General features: G+C 31.9%; 1 protein-coding gene across 3 annotated transcripts in view; it reads right to left on the reverse strand.

Moving 5' to 3' along the window:
- Positions 1-2,465: 2,465 nt before the first annotated feature.
- Positions 2,466-16,772, reverse strand: part of LOC106457827 (polypeptide N-acetylgalactosaminyltransferase 13-like) — a 54,029-nt gene continuing 39,722 nt past the window's right edge. For all 3 annotated transcript variants that reach the window (XM_013917277.2, XM_022383869.1, XM_022383870.1), the window contains exons 9-13: positions 12,983-13,163; positions 12,340-12,479; positions 11,879-11,977; positions 10,519-10,653; positions 2,466-6,286 (exon numbers count right to left, since the gene is read on the reverse strand). In XM_013917277.2, coding sequence (XP_013772731.1) covers positions 6,140-6,286; positions 10,519-10,653; positions 11,879-11,977; positions 12,340-12,479; positions 12,983-13,163 — 702 coding nt within the window. In that variant the 3' untranslated portion in view covers positions 2,466-6,139. The remainder of the gene's footprint in view (positions 6,287-10,518; positions 10,654-11,878; positions 11,978-12,339; positions 12,480-12,982; positions 13,164-16,772) is intronic.

Below are 16,772 nucleotides of genomic sequence, written 5' to 3' on the forward strand. Positions count from 1 at the left end.
AATAAATGACAAATGGGTTATGATTATAATAAATACAAGGTAATGTATGTGGGTTATCATAATTTGAATTATAAATATAATTTTGATGGGAATAACCTTAATAGTGTTATGAAGGAAAGGGATCTTGGGGTAATAGTTGATCACTCTTGAAAGCCATCCAAGCAGTGTGTTGTTGCTAGTGGTAGGGCATATAGAATTTTAGGTTGTATGTACAGAAATATTGAATATAAGTCTAAAGAGGTTATAATTTCATTGTACAGGTCACTGGTTAGGCCACATTTGGAATATTGTGTTCAGTCTTGGGCTATTTACCTTAGGAAAGACATTGAATCATTGGAAAAGGTTCAGGAGTTACTAGAATGGAAGGGTTGTCATATGAGGAGAGCCTGAAATCTCTCAAATTGTTTTTTCTTGAAAAAAGAAGAGTTGGGGGGGGGGTCTGATTGTGGTGTTTAAGATTGTAAAGGGAATTGATCCTTCATATTTAACGGTGAGAATAGTAGGACTAGAGGACAAAAATATTAATTTTGGCAAGATAGGAGTCATCTTCAGCTAAAACAGTTTCATTTTTTTAACAGGGTGGATGGCCTTTGGAATGGGTTGCTTTTGAATGTTGTAGAGGCATTAAATTTAAGTGAGTTTAAGAACAAATTTCAGAAGTATATGAATGATAAGGGCTGGCTTTAAGATTTTTTTTTTAAATATTTCAATTTAGTTTAGAGGGTGGAACATCCGAGATGGGCCAATAGGTCCTATATTGTCCCAAAACATTATGTTATGTTAATTGCACACCTTTATACACAGTCTCAACTTTAAACAAAACAAAATTTAATTCATACCTCACTACCCTACACAATAAATACTTCTAGTTTTAGTGCACAGCTCTATCAAGCAAAACTTTCTATTTCCTGCTGCACACCTGTTTTAATCAGTCCCATTTCACATCTCTGCACAGGAATCTTTTAGTTTTCACTACAAAACCCTATACAATTTAAAACTACGTAACTCTAAACAATGGAAATCTCTAATATTCATTGTAAACCTCTACAGTCAACTTCTCTAGCTACTAATTGACAACTCTATACAGTAAAAGCTTCCAGTTTTGGTATACTTGGCACACGTACTGATGATTGGACATTTTGTTGTAGATATAATTTACAGAAGAAATATTTGAGAAGAAAATGGTTAAATGAAACATTATTAATATTAATCAAACAAAAACAAAAATTACATTTACCATTATAATGAATGACAGATGTAATAAGACAACAGATATGAACAAATTGGCATATTTTTGGTTTGAATTTTGTGCAAAGTTACAGGACGGCTATTTATGCTAGCCATCCCTAATTTAGTAGTAAGAGGCTAGAGGGAAGGCAGCTAGTCAAAACCACAACCCGCAGATTATGAGTCAAGCACTCTAACCACCAGACCATGCCAGGTCTTAACTGGCATAGAAAATGATATTGAATTTGGGCAGGCATTTAAATGAATAAATAACAGTAGATGCAACATGTCCAGTTAGACAAGTAAGCACATACATGTGTGACAACAAAGAAATTGAGATGAGCTGCATTAATACAGAAAACTTGATAAAGGAAAGTAGAAACAAAATGTAACAGAAGAAAGCTGGCATAACAAGAGGGTTTGAAAGAGACATTTCTGATGACTTGACATATAGGTGAAAATTATGTTGTTGTTTTTTTTTGGCACATTTACATTTTAAGTGATTTCAGTTTTATAGTACAAAAGGTAAATGGTAACAATATATGCCATTATTTATTCATAAACACCAACAAAAAAAGAAATAACTAAAAAATGGGCAGATATCTTAACAAAAATAAGGCAAAAAACAGAAAACACACACATAAAAAAAGATGGGTAAATGCTTTCCTAGAGTGAATTTGTAGCTTGATAAAAAGAAAAAAAATGTAGGTAACTTTAGAAAGGAACTGAGACTAATTCCCTGTACGATGATAAATAAAATGTACATGGCTTTGCACAGAATAATATATGCTATGACAGAAGAGTCTAGATTAATGAATTGGCCTGAAGATTTGGTTTGGTTGGAAGTTAGTGCAATGCTACATGAGGGCTATCTGTGCTAGCCATTCATAATTTAGCAGTGAAAAACTAGAGGGAAGGCAGCTAGTCATCACCAACTCTTGGGCTATGCTTTAACTAATGTATAGTGAGATTGACTGGAACATTATAATGCCCTCACAGCTGAAAGGGCAAGCATGTTTGGTGGGACGAGGATTCAAACCTGTGACCCGCAGATTGAGAGTCGAGTGTCCAAACCACTGGGCCATGCCAGACTGATGAGCCTGAAGAACTTACAAGGAATAAGTATTCCAGATAATATTTGATAAACAGAACATAGGTTCTGATAACTATTCTTTAATACAAAATTGACAAATTTCTAATCACAGCTTTCAAGACACATTATTCACAAACATTCAAAAGACCTTTTATCAATCTTTTATTCATAAAAAGCTTTTTGAGAAGCTCACAGTCCATGATACAATAAACTGTCAATAGGTGGTCTCTCGACTGTTGAATAATTTGATCTTATTGTAAGCTATTCATATATGGAGAAAGAGAGATGACTGAATCCATACATAGGTACAAACAATGGAGTGGAGGGTATGTTTACATGCTGTTGCAAAACTTATTTAAGGTATTGAAATGGCCTTATTCTGAGTTTAAAACTTAACTTGGGTATTATTGTTTTGTATTTATATACAGGACAACATATACATCAAACATTTTGCAACCTTACATTTAATAATGCAACAATTTATAAATATTTCAAGTTGGATAGAACAAGAAGTAGAAACAGGTTGATTTCAAATGATGAAGTAGAGGATATTAAAAAAACTAAATTCTAGATAGAAACAGTTTTGCTCCCATTTCTTCTCTGGAATATTAAGAAAACGTATATGTATTAACTCTTGAGTATATAAATTTCATATTCTCATTCCTAGTATACATACTAACTTCAACTGTCACACAAACAGTAGACTCTCTGAAATGAAATGTACTAAGCTACAGTAACAAAAACACCAGAATATTTACAAATATTACGTTGCACCATTAACACAGTACACAAGGCACTAATACTATTTATAACAAACTACAGATTACACTGAGAAGACATCCTTATGTTTCATTTCACGTCAGCGTTTAGTTGTGTTTTGCTGATAAATGAGCTCACTTCAAGTACAGTTGCGTATAGTTGTTCACAAATGAAAAAATAAGACTTGAACATCAATATGGTTTTACTTTAAAAGTCTTTTCCTAAATAAAAATATAATTAAAACTGAAATGAAGATCTTGCAGCTAAAATTAAGTCTTAACACTTAAAAAACAAATGGATGTTTTAAACTCTAAGGTAATTTATTCAAATTAACTTAAAGAAAATTACTGGTTTAAAGTCAATTGAGATAGTAAGCTTTCTGATGAAAGTATCAAGATAAAAAAAAAAAAGTCAAAACTTCTTTCTGTATAATTTCTAGTCAGAGGACTATAACTGTACATGTGAAGTTTGCATCCAATACCACCCACGAAAGTTAACTTGTCACAGGCCTGGTAACTTTGGTTTATTACATCAGTGTGTCACATGTATAAAACACAACCATTCAAAGAGAGCGTCGAAACAAAAGATTTGTCCTGGTCTGAAGATTTCTCTGGGTAGCACCATATGCATAATCCAACATAAAATGATAATAAAATTAACAGTTCATACAAACTTAGAGCTCAATGATAACTCGTATAACATAAAAGTTCAAGCACAGGTGTTGCTAAAGCTATATTACATACATTTTGTAGTCATCCAAAACCTCTTTTCCTTATAAACAGTACTTCTAAGTGTACCTTACTTCTTAGCTGTTATAAATTGAAAAATAATTTCATTGAAAAATTAAAGTGGATATTATTACACCTTCAGTAAACATTCAGACTTGAAATTTTATCTTTGAACATTATTGTTTGTTGAATCTTGTGCTAGCCATTCCTAATTTTGAAGTAAAATACTAGAGCAATGGCAGCTAGTCAACACCAGCTACCACCAACTCTTGTTAGATTGAATAGTGGGATTCATCGTTCACTCTTATGCTGCACTTATGGCCCCAAAGTGCAGAGCATAATAGTTTTTGGCAATAATGAAATGTGGACCATGGAACCTCAGATTCACAGTCTGGCACACTAACCATTGGGCTACAATCAGCCCTGGATATCAGAAGTTTGAAACAATACTTAATGTTCAAAGAACAAACGTTATTACATACCTTTTCTGGTTTTAAGATTTCAACTCTTCTATGAATTTTTGTAAAGTTACCTTTCTAAATATTAAATCTAAGATATCAAAAATCCTTTATTACATGAGAAATCACTGTGAAATTAATGAATTTTTCATTACACAAATATCCATCTGCACTTAAATAGGCGTTATGCTAACTTGGTGATTTATTGTTACTACAAATAATAAAGCACCTCTTAAATAAGAGCATTAATGTATATCAAGACTACAAAGAATCAGCAAATGAAAAAATCCATCAACTTATATATTATATACAATATCTGCAAACCAAGAGCACTGAAATAATACCAGGCAAGCTAAATAACACCCATCAATAATGGTACTGAGACCCTCATCTATTTGAAGTACAGAATGCCCATCAACTAACAACAAGCTAGTACCACAGCTATTAAAGATAACAGATAGTTTAACTCAACATTACTTCTCATCTAAGTGCTTCATAACTTCTCTCACTTTCTAAAATAAGTACCTTAACTTGATAAGTTACCCAGTCCCCCACTGCACTAAGTCAGTGACAAGAGTTTTTGGCTATATGTAAAATGGGCATCTACAATGAGTGACCCACACATTTAAAGTCAGCTATATGCCTAACTAGCATAGCAATCTAAATTGCAAGTACTTCATATCCCCATCTCCCAACCTATGTTGCATTAAATGCCACAGCATGGTACTTTTCATCTTCGAAGTTACTGAAAATTCAACAAACAAGTATAGTTATAAAGAATGTAATTTCTTTTCTGTATACAAATTTTAATGATTTATCTGGAGTTTACACATCTTTAGAATGCAACATTAAAATGATTTTATTTATATAAAATTAACCTAATTCATTTGTTAAGCTTATGCTCAAACCAAATGTACTTAATTATAATTAACTGTTTTAACCTTCAAAATATTAGTAACAAATGTAACTGGGAAAACAGAAATTTGATTGACTTTTTATTGCTCTTTAAAATTAAAGTTCAATTTAGAGGTCAATCAGTTAATATATTCTAATACTTCATTAAGCAGTTTTAAAAGGGCTACAAACAGCTAATTTTATTGGCAGCTGAATGAAGCAACACTTTTAGTATGTTCAGAGCATTATTAAGAGTACAGCTTTACAAAAAGTTAACGTAACAAACACAAATATATTGAACAAAAAACAGTTTATATATATACTGGAATAGATGCATTTGTAAAAACAAAAAAAACAACACATATACAGGATATCTTTCTCTTCATACATACAGTCAAACCCCTTCTTTAGCAATTACTTAGTTTAGCCAATACAATCACTTCAAGCTAACAACCTTCCAACAAACTTCATAAAGGGTGACAAAACAGTCACAGAGTGCAATGAAATTTTTATCTTAATACATACACTATAAGCAAAAAAATTTGAAGTCACGATTGTCATGCAAGTTTCTTCCAGTGACAAACCACAATTCAGTGGAATGTGTTTAACATTTTACGTTCCTGTAGGAGATTACTCTATCCAGCCTGTGGAAACAAATTACATAGTCTGGAATATTAATCTTGATGAGCAGCAAGAAAAGTTTATACATATCATTTTGAAAGAAAATATAGTTCAATGTGAAACAATGGTGTCATTGTAAAAACAAGGTATGCTTTTTTGAAAACAAGAGATAAATCATTAAAACAAATCTTGAAAAGTTGAAAGCTGTTACACAAGGATAACCTAAGTTGTTTTATTATTATTATTATATTAACACAGTTTGCTGTTGTTTATTCATGAACCTCCACACTGGTTTTCTCACAGGCATTCTCTGAATGTCAGTTTGCATAATTGTTACACAGGTAGATTTTTTTTAGTTTTTAAGAAGCTTGCCACTTAAACTTTCCTTGCATTGCCCACTTCTGGGAATTAGTTTCATCACACTCCTTCAAAACAGGAAGAGTAACATCTTTGTCTTCAGGTTTGGTAAGACATCGTCCTGTGTTCACATGCCGGATTGTTCGTTCCTGTAAGGAAATAAAAATCTTTATTAGTAGATATACACAAAATTATATACAGTAGAAAAAACATTATCTGGAGTTTTAAGGTTAAACTTATTGGAAGACACAATTTACTTGACCCAGTAAATAAACTGATTGACATTAAATGTACATCAGCATGAAATTTATGCAACAGATTGTTCCTCCTGATGTAAAGAAAAACTTTAGACTGCAGAGAGGCTCTTATGCTGTAAAAACAAGTTCCATCCAAAACATATGTACTTATAAGATTCACATAAAAAATTATTCTTGATCATTAGAGCTAAAGAATGGACTATACATGAAAATGGTAATAATTTGGTAATTATGACTTTCAAAGTTTTCTTCCAAATTAAAATTTATCCAGGCAGTTCTCTGCCAAACACTAACTTGTATCCAGCTTTTCTAAATATATCGTGAGCAGAGAAATACACGAATTTCCTGACTAAAAATTAACTCTCTCGCTACAGACTCAGTCGAATCAGCCAAGTTCGTGACCCCAAATTGATCTCTACAGTTTAATACTATAACTTCTAATAGTTTTGTGTAGCTTCATGAAATTTTGCAAGTTTTCAGTAAGCATTAAAGGTCTTTTGTAGACAAAAAAATTATAATTTTTGATTTCTCTGTGAATATATGGAGTCAAAGAGTTGACTGCTCTGAGTGCAAAGTGATTTTCATTTTATGATTAAAAATATTTTTCTTTGTTTGAAAATTGTCAGATTTCATTTGTATAATCTCTAAAACCTCCTAAATAAATTTCAAGCGTTTTTCTCAGTAAAACTTTATATTTTATTAGTTGTTTTCTCTACCCTAACTGCACAAGGATTGACAATCTGACCTACCTTGTAACCATCATATAAATACGTTAAATAAACCTAAATTACCTTTTTTCTTTCTAGAATGACTTCAAATTGTAACATGAGACTATTTGTTTATCATAAATAGCTGAAATTTTGTAACAGTATATATCTGTTTCAACGTAAATTCTATTGTTTTATTGCTCTTTGAACAGTGTCTAACTAATAATCCCACCTCACAAGTTGTAAATCATTACATAAGACACAGTAAAAACAAGAAACATAATACTTGCCTGGATCTGGTTTTTTTTTTTTATGTCAACTACCAATGAAATTGAACCCTACTTTTTTTATACTAATGGTACTACTATACTAAATAATGTTTTATTTAATTAAATAATGTACCTAAGAACACAGAATAATAACACGTAAAAAGCAGACAATATGTAATAACTATCAAATTCTTTCTGGCTTTCTAACTATGTGATAAGAGCCATTAAAAAATTCAGCTAACCTCATCAATGTATTTCCTGTGAGAATAAAGTTTGAAATGGAAGTGAAATAGACAATTCTTTGTATGGAAAACAATGTAATATGTCATTTGATAGATTGAAACTTTGGCTTTCTATTAGTTATAAATAATGTAGTGTTAAAAATCAAAGAGAACTAATGGCAATTTGTGAAAGAGAAGATGTGATGAATGGGCATGGCAAGAGGGGTCTGATTTTCTATTTTATGGCTCTGTAATCAAGTAAGATTGAAAACTATAAAAATTATACTTTGCCTGAGTAATAACAATGATATAATGTGTAATTTAGGAGTACTGGTAAATAAATTAGAGAAAAGGGAATACCTAGAGAGCCAATGTCACAATTCTTATACTAGGGCGAGTTCGAGGATTTTTAAAAATATTTAATTTTAAAATTAAGAACTTAAAACAAATTTTTTAATATTAAAATTTGATTTATCAACTATGCTTTTATGCCAGGTTTATTCGTACACTATGATAATAAAGTAGTTTAAGTTTTGAATGTAACTTTCTAAAATGTCATGACATGTGCATTTTGACCTGCCTGTAGTGTGAGGGTTAATGTATTATATTTGATGAATTGACACTAATGAAATCATCTTTATATAATATATTTATTCAAATACAAACAAAATGGGATTAATCATTCCTTAAACACCTGGGGTAAGTTTCTCACCTGTTCACACAAATTATGAATCCAGAGCTATTAAATCCAATTAGAGATCATTGTAAAAGTGTTTTCATGCCTCATTTCAATCAAGAAAAAAATATAGAATTTTATCTCTACTAAAAAACTAACAGGAGCTTGATGTACTTCACTTTATGATTTTTTTTCTATGATAAAAACATATTATAATAACTTTAATAACAAAATACAAATTAAAAAGTTTTGCACAAAATACCAAGATATTTTGATTAAAGTAATTTGTAGCACTTAAAAAATAATTGGAGTTACACAAAAAACAACAACAATAATACACATGAACTAAATTAAGTTAATGAATCCTAATTAGAAGCTTATGCACCTGAGCACCTGAGTCTTCAAAAAGTTTATGATCTTAAATACCTTTGTCTTTAGTTCAGATGCTTAAGAATTATGTGTTTACATTGTAACTATAGAATTTTTTTTATTTCTGTTAATAATTATTCGTAAGAGCTCATGAGTGAAAGTAAAGAAGAAGAATGTAAACAATATGTCAACCACACTATTATCTGCTATATACAGGATCGAGGTCTTTTGCCCAATACAATATCTCTTTAGGCACTGGGATATACCAGACATAGTAATAGTAGTTACGACACTATTTATTTTAGCAAACTGCTCGACAAAAACTGTTATGGCGTGAACTGGATTAATTTAGTGAAGTCTAATTTTTCATAAATTATATTCATATAAAAACAAGGTGGTTTTAGGATAAGGATTATCTAACACTATACTATTTATCTTAATACCACATACAGTAGAACCTTGATTAACGAGCACTGCATCATTAAGGACAGACCTTTTCAGTCTTTCTTTCTTCTACTATTTGTAACCAAAATAAATCTTGCAATAATGGGCATTTTGATATTCCAAATTAAGGGCAGTGTCTTTAGTCTCTTTCTCTAAATGGGCACTTGATAAAGCAGGGAGTTATCTTTGTATACATGTATGGTATACTGCTAAATTCCAAACATCCCAGAAGGAGGACCAATATTCACTTTGATGTTTATTGGATCAGTTCCAAACCATATACTGTAATAAATGTTTTCACAGATTCAAAGTGCAATCTTATTACTCTGAGGAAATTCTGATTGTAAACACAGTGGGATACATAAGTTGACAAATTCTACATCGTGTTCTCAGAACAGGGGGTCAAGCTAGCTTATTTCTGTGCATGTGCTTTGTTGCTCTCAAGAGTATTGTATTACGGTGTCACGTAAACAGTCTAATAACACAAGCAGTGATTTGTTGTGTATACTTTCAGCGGATTTTTACTTCAGTCGACAGTAAAATAAACACAGAAAATAAATATGAAATGTTTAGCAGTTCAAAATCTGAAAAGAAGTACTTTGAAACTTTGTGACTGATAAAAAAAGAAAAAAGGACAGCTAATCCACCACCTGAGACCTCCTGCTGATAATGCTCCATGTCATGGCAACGTGCAACTCACGAACACCCGTGTCCTGCATACACCAAACAAAATGGGGTGGCCTTAAAATTCAGAAATTTAGTATGGTCAATATGGAATCCAGCTTTGCGTAGCTCATTTTTTATATTAAGGGCACCTTGCTATAGAGGGAATTTGAATGCAGTCAGAAGGGTGCCCTTAATTTCAAGGTCCTGTATTAAAAATTAACATTTTTTTAATTAACTTGCACATCATTCAGAATAATTGGTTTATTTTCTAAAATCTGATACAGTATTATGTTATTCTGATCACATAAACAGAAATGTGGGAAGTAGTGTAATATTTTTCAATATCCTGCTTGTAAATGAAAACAAGTAAAAATAATTTTAGTTTCAGAAAATTATAATTGAACAAAACAGGGAAGAGGAAACTTCTAGAACAGCAGACTTAACACGTGACAAGCAAGATCAGGTCATACAGTAATACTGAGATTTCACCCAACTATGCCTTAATACTTTTATTAAATAAACTAGCATCTCTAATCAATAAAGAAAATTTGGATCCAGTAGGTAAAACGTTTTGGGGAAAGAAATAAAACTAACATCTGTTGAGTGTAATTTCAGTTTTGGGTAATCTGTTTTTTGATAATTCTAAGCAGGTTTCTTTCCACAGGCAATATGACATTCACATGGCTCCAAAATGTCTAAGTATGGTGGTTAGAAAATACACATCTTTTTTAGAAAACTGACATATTATAATGCAGCATCTATATATATCTACCTTATTGTCATACATCCACATCTGATTTCCTCCCATTCCGTGACATCTTATAAGCTTAACAGGTCCTTTTGGTGAAGCTGCATCCAAACAGTTGTCATCAGACATTATTTGCTGTCGCTTTGTGTAGGCAAAAACCTAGCATGTATAAAAACATTTGAATGATTCAAATTTTCCAACATTTGAAAAAATGCATGCAATAGTGACAACATTTTTGCTCAAACAGGTAGCTCCTTCTTAGTTACCCATAGTCTAGATATGTTTGGACTATTTCTCCTTCAAGACCATCAAATTCTGCATAATTGACATATGATTAAAGTTTGATAAAATCACAACAACTAACTTTATAATTTAGCTTTTTCAGAGTATCATTTTTCTCTCAAAACCTGATTTAACAATCTACAGGAATTTCATAACTTATTTTGAATTTCTTTTCAATCCAAACTACTTGATGAAAAGAATTGTTCAAACTTTATCTCGGCCATCATTTGAGGTTGATTTGCTAGCCAAGTTTGTCATCCAAGTTCATTTAACTTTAGTGGTTGCAGCATTTCCAGCTGTTGTCTACCATTAACTTATGTCTACAGTACATTCAAAAATATTTTACGTACATTGCATTCATCGTACCTGATATAAACACTTTCTTTTTCACAATTTAATACTGGCTAATCAGTAATATTGATAAGCAAATTTCATGTAAACTTACTTGAATCTGTAAATTCTATTTTATGATATACTGAGTAATGTTGTTGCTGTATGTCATTTACATGCATGCATGCATACATGAAATGATACCCTAAAATTGGTCTTCATACTCAGCCAGCAACAAAAGACAATATTAAACTTTGCTCCCCGAGCATAGATATCTCATGCTGTCACATGTTTTATCTTTTAGAAAATAGTTTTAGTTTGGTAATTAGTTAGCACCCAGAGAAGTCTTAAATTATTTTATCTTTTTACTAATAAAGTTATTGAATTTTCACAAACACCAAGCCAAGAGTCAATATAATGAGTTGTGCATTTCATAAACTTGCTGCAACTATATATATGTAGCTCATTGTCATTATCATGAGAATAAAAAAACAAATTATACAATAACGTCTGTTAAAATGTTTCAAATATTATTCTCATCACAAATCACATTTAATGATTTGATACATGTTATCCATTTGTATTAATGTTAAAAAGATTCGCATATGAAGAATAATCTAAGAAAAATAATTTCCTTCATATTCTAAAGAAGTTAGGTGATAAAAATGACAAAGAACTAGTGACTGAGATAAGTTTCATGACATATATAAAATATATTAAACTAAATCTTTCTGAAAGTGCTGTAAAAACACAAACTGGTCTGCAAACTCACCTGGTTTCCTCCCAATCCATGACAACTGCTCATTGCTACATGTTCACCACTCTTGCGACCAAATGTATCCAGACAATTTCCTGATTCCACATTCTTTATCTACCATTAATAAAATGTTTTCTTATTTTAAGATTTATTCAAACAATCAAAATACCACATAGTTGCAAAAAAAACTTGATAGTTTTTCTTACTTGTAATTAATGAATTTTTCAAAGGTTAAAATAAAAGAATATTACAAAGTACATGTTCAAGGTGGGGAAAAAATATTTTTATTAAGAGAAACAGATATTCAGTTCGTGATGTTTTTCACTTTGGAACCAATAATAAAGAAACTTCTCCAAATGACACATTCAATTTGTTGTATTTTCTATTTTGAAACTTAACAATAAAACTTCTCAACTGAAACAAGTATTCAATATGTGTTGCTTTCCATTTTGGAAGCAGTTAGTATTAAAACTTACTTCTCCAAGATAGTAGTAATCAAGAGGCATTTGAGACTCAGGATAGATATTTTCTAGGTACCAACGAAAACTTTTACATTTTAGTTTTTCTCGGAGCTGTTTCCTGGAAGTGACATCTCCCATTTCAGCTTTTTTAGCTCCTATAGTAAAAACAAACAAACTGTAATCACATTTACTGTCTACTTTCAGTCTCTGCACTTATCTGTACCTGTTAATGTTATTACTACAAGAGTAAATTGTGATACAAAATTATTCTTTTATAAGAGCACTTGAAAACAGAATTTAGAATATTCCAAAACGTTTTTAACTCTTTGTTGTTCTAGACTGTTTTAACCACATTTTATAATTAGTAGAGATCACAATGCATTTAAGGATCCTCAACCGTAACATGATCTCAAGGAGGATGTACAGTCTCATTTAATTTGAATGTTGTATATTAGGTGAGAAAAAGTAAAGCATAGAAACAAATACTGTCATGCATACACTGCATAGGTTACTTTTAATTGGTTTTCTTTTATCCTGTCTTCACCTGTACAAAATAACCAAGTGGGTGGTTATTAACATTCAAAGCATAAAGTTATTTTATTATATTCTTTATGCTGACCATTAATGGTGATATTGAAAAACAAATTACTACCCCTACCTGGATTGATTGCATAATAAAAATCCTTCCACTCATCCAGCCAAACGGAAGCAAGTCGGGCATTGTTATGATTGACAATTTTACTTGTACCCCCAGGGAAAGTATATGGTGTTGATTTACGAAAAACATGACCAACATGAGAACATGTGACAATTTCAAGTGTTCCTCCACACATCCATATCTGAAAGAAATATATATATATTTAATTACTTTTATTTTTATCTTGATTCAAATACATTGGCATATATAACAGAGAAAAATCAAGGCATTAAATCTTCTACTATTGTCACATTTTTTTTTGTATTTCATTAAATTTGTTCTAATATAAACATTAGTTATGAAGTTGCAAACTGTTCATAGTTTAAAGCACTGACGAGAGATTATTTCTAATGAAACATCAAGAAAAGAAATATTCATTTTAATGTTTATCTTAGTGGATTTCAAAATCTTTCCGTGTATTTTTACTGTTATGTACACTCATTAAGATACATCTGTAAATCAATTGTAAGATCTTTAAAAACAATGCGCAACATGTACTTTGTTTAAAGATTCTTAAGGAATTGTAAAATATGTGTTTTTAAAATGTGTAATTTCGTCTTGATTCTATACTTATTTTATTTGTTTACAATGTCCAAATCTTAAAAAAAAACATATATTCAAATATTGCCTGAAGCACATCTTTAAAGTATTTGGGCTGAAAAAACTGTCAAAGGTTTGAAACAATGTTATCCTTACGACACTATTAAAGGAATTTTTATTCACATAGAACAATATTAAAAACAGTCATAACTACTATTTAAGTTACTAATTATAGTAGCATTAACTTTAAATTATATGAAGTTTTATTTCAATAAAGTTTCTTTTTAACAATACGGAAAAATTAATAAAACAAGCTTTTCTCTTAAAATTGCATGAAATGAAACTTTTGTATAACTGATCTCTGAAAAAACTGTTTTAGTGCTAATATGGTCAAGCATCCTCACTGACATGTTATCTTTAACCTTTCCAGAAGAGCTTATTAAAATGTATAGTAGAATTTTAATTACAAAACTATATTACTTATTTAGAATAAAACAAATTTCAATACATTATGAGAATGTTAATAATACAACAGAAGCCAAGAAAAGTAAATTTATCAAAAACTTTATCATTAGCACTCTCCCAACACTACAATGAATTTTTTTGCTTTATTTTGATCCGTTCCCGTGTTTGTAAAACTGTTTATCCATGAGTTCCTCCTAAAGTTTTGGAGCTAGCAGAACTACACCTGGCAGATGGACTTAGGGTGGCCCACAAGGTGTTCTCATCTACCAAGGAGGGCTAAAATACTCCTGGAAGGCCATCTGGGTATGAAGTAGATTTTCAGTGTGATTTTGTTTTTGGACTTCCTCAGCATCCTGGGAGGCACCATGTTTGAAACTGTATTCATAACCCTATTCACAAGCTAGAAGGACCAATGTGGCATGTGCTCAGGTACAGGTTTCCTAACAGGGTTTGTTTCTGGGTAAGGAGCCCCCTTGGGGTAGCTACAGATATAAATGGGGATAATGGAGGAGATTGATCAATACATTGAGGTCTCTGTGACCCATGATGGGGTGGGTCTTTGAACCTTTCAGTGGAGTGTGGGTATTTTATGCTAAGAAACATAAGTAGAGAAACGTATAATGTGAAATTACTTCTGCAAATGTGCATGGAGTTGTCAACTTTGTTTGTTGTTAAGCACAAAGCTATACCACAAGTATCAAAATCTGATTTTTAGTGTTATGAATCTTCAGACTTACTGCTGAGCCACTGGGGGGAGTGGGGGGTGGAGCAGAGTTATCAAATTTAATTTATTTTCTCACATGACGAGGCACATATTCACATAGATAATTTCCATATCTTAATGGCTGCCCTAAAGCTAGCACTTATGATGTAGTATGAAATATCAATAAATCATGTTACATGTGAAAAATATGTTGTCAATATACTATTTAGAAGATCAAAATGTGTTTAGTATGAAATTGAAGTGAAAGAAAACAACCAGTGAACAACCTTGATTTGTTTGTTTTGAATTTCACGCAAAGCTATCTGCGCTAGCCGTTCCTAATTTAGCAGTGTACGACTAGGAAGGCAGCCAGTCATCACCACCAACTCTTGGATTACTCTTTTACCAATGAACAGTGGGATTGACTGTCACATTATAATGCCCCCATGGCTGAAAGGGTGAGCATGTTTGGTGGGACAGGGATTCGAACCCATGACCCTCAGATTGCGAGTCGAGCGCCCTAACCACCTGGCCATGCCGGGCCATGAACAACCTTGAGAAAGCAATTATAAATTGATTATTGGTATATTGATAATATATATTCATGAAACTGCAAAGCTAAACATCACGCACTAAGAAAAACTATACAAAACCATTTTGTGCTTTGAGCTACACCACCGCAAGAAAGCCCACATTCAGGGCTTTAGTAACATCTGTATTATGCTACTTTGCAATTTTTTTGGGATTTTACAGATATTACTTTCTGGCAGACATTAGATGAGTTTTATCATTCTTAGCACTATTGAATAAGTAGCATACCATTTTGACCTACATGATACATAAACGAATGAAACATGTAAAACATTTTAATTTGTAGCTTCACTTCATACACTGAACATTTTTATCTATGTGGATGGGAAGCAAAGTAAGTCAGTTTTCAGATGAGAATAGAATTTTGGGAATGGCTAAAAAAAATTATGCTTAGTATAGATGGTAAAATTCATATCAAGAAAAAACTAAAACTCTTCATGTCATGGTGATAAGAGAAGATTGGTTAGGTATTAGGTTGTCAAGAAATTAATGTCATTTTTTTTAGATGAAAAAATCCAAACAACTTATAGATCAAAACAATACATATATTAAATGAAATATTCTCCATTCTTATTGATGATGCTTTTCCATCTTACAATCAGGTTGTTAATGCCCTGATTAAAGAAATCACTTGGCTTTGAAGCAAAAAACATGTCGATGTCCTCTTTAACACCTTCCAAATTTGCATACATTTTCCCATTAAGATGTTGTTGCTGCAAGCAAAAAAGATGGTAATCTAATGGTGCCATATCTGGAGAATATGGTGGGTGGGGAGAACTTCCTAACCAACTCCATAATCTTGTGTTGCATCAAACATGCCACGTGTGGATGTGCATTGTCATGGAGAAGAAGAACACCTTTCCGATTGACAAGTGAAGGGCGTTTCTGGTGAAGGGCTTGATTTAAACGTTCCAGTTGCAGACCATAGATCTCAGCATTGACAGTTTGCTGTTGAATGAGGAGTTCAAAATGAATTACTCCTTTGATGCTCCACCAAATGCAAAGCATCACTTTATGTGGATGGAGTCCAGGTTTTGGGGTTGGAAGTAGTTTCTTGTCTAGGACTGAGCCATTGTTTTTAGCGTTTAATATTCTCATAGAGAATCCATTTTTCATCACTGGTGAGAATTCTGTCCAAAAATGGTTCACGCGCATTACTTGCCAGAAGAGACAAAGCAACATTCACACGTTGGAAACAATGATCACCAGAAAGTTTGTGAGACACCCAAACACCTTCGTTATGGAGTTTTCCCATATTCCTTAGATCTTTACATATTGTTTCATGAGAGACATGCAATTTCAGGGCCATTTCACAAATGTGTTGTCTTGTGTTAGACTCAAAAGTGTCTTCAGAGCATCAATATCCACTCCAACGTGCCCTTGCCATCACAGTTTTTAAGGCTAAAATCACCTGAACAAAATTTATTGAACCATTGTAGACACTTATGAACG

Source organism: Limulus polyphemus, unplaced genomic scaffold (genome assembly GCF_000517525.1).
Source record: "Limulus polyphemus unplaced genomic scaffold, Limulus_polyphemus-2.1.2 Scaffold378, whole genome shotgun sequence".
NCBI classification, from domain to species: Eukaryota; Metazoa; Arthropoda; class Merostomata; order Xiphosura; family Limulidae; genus Limulus; species Limulus polyphemus.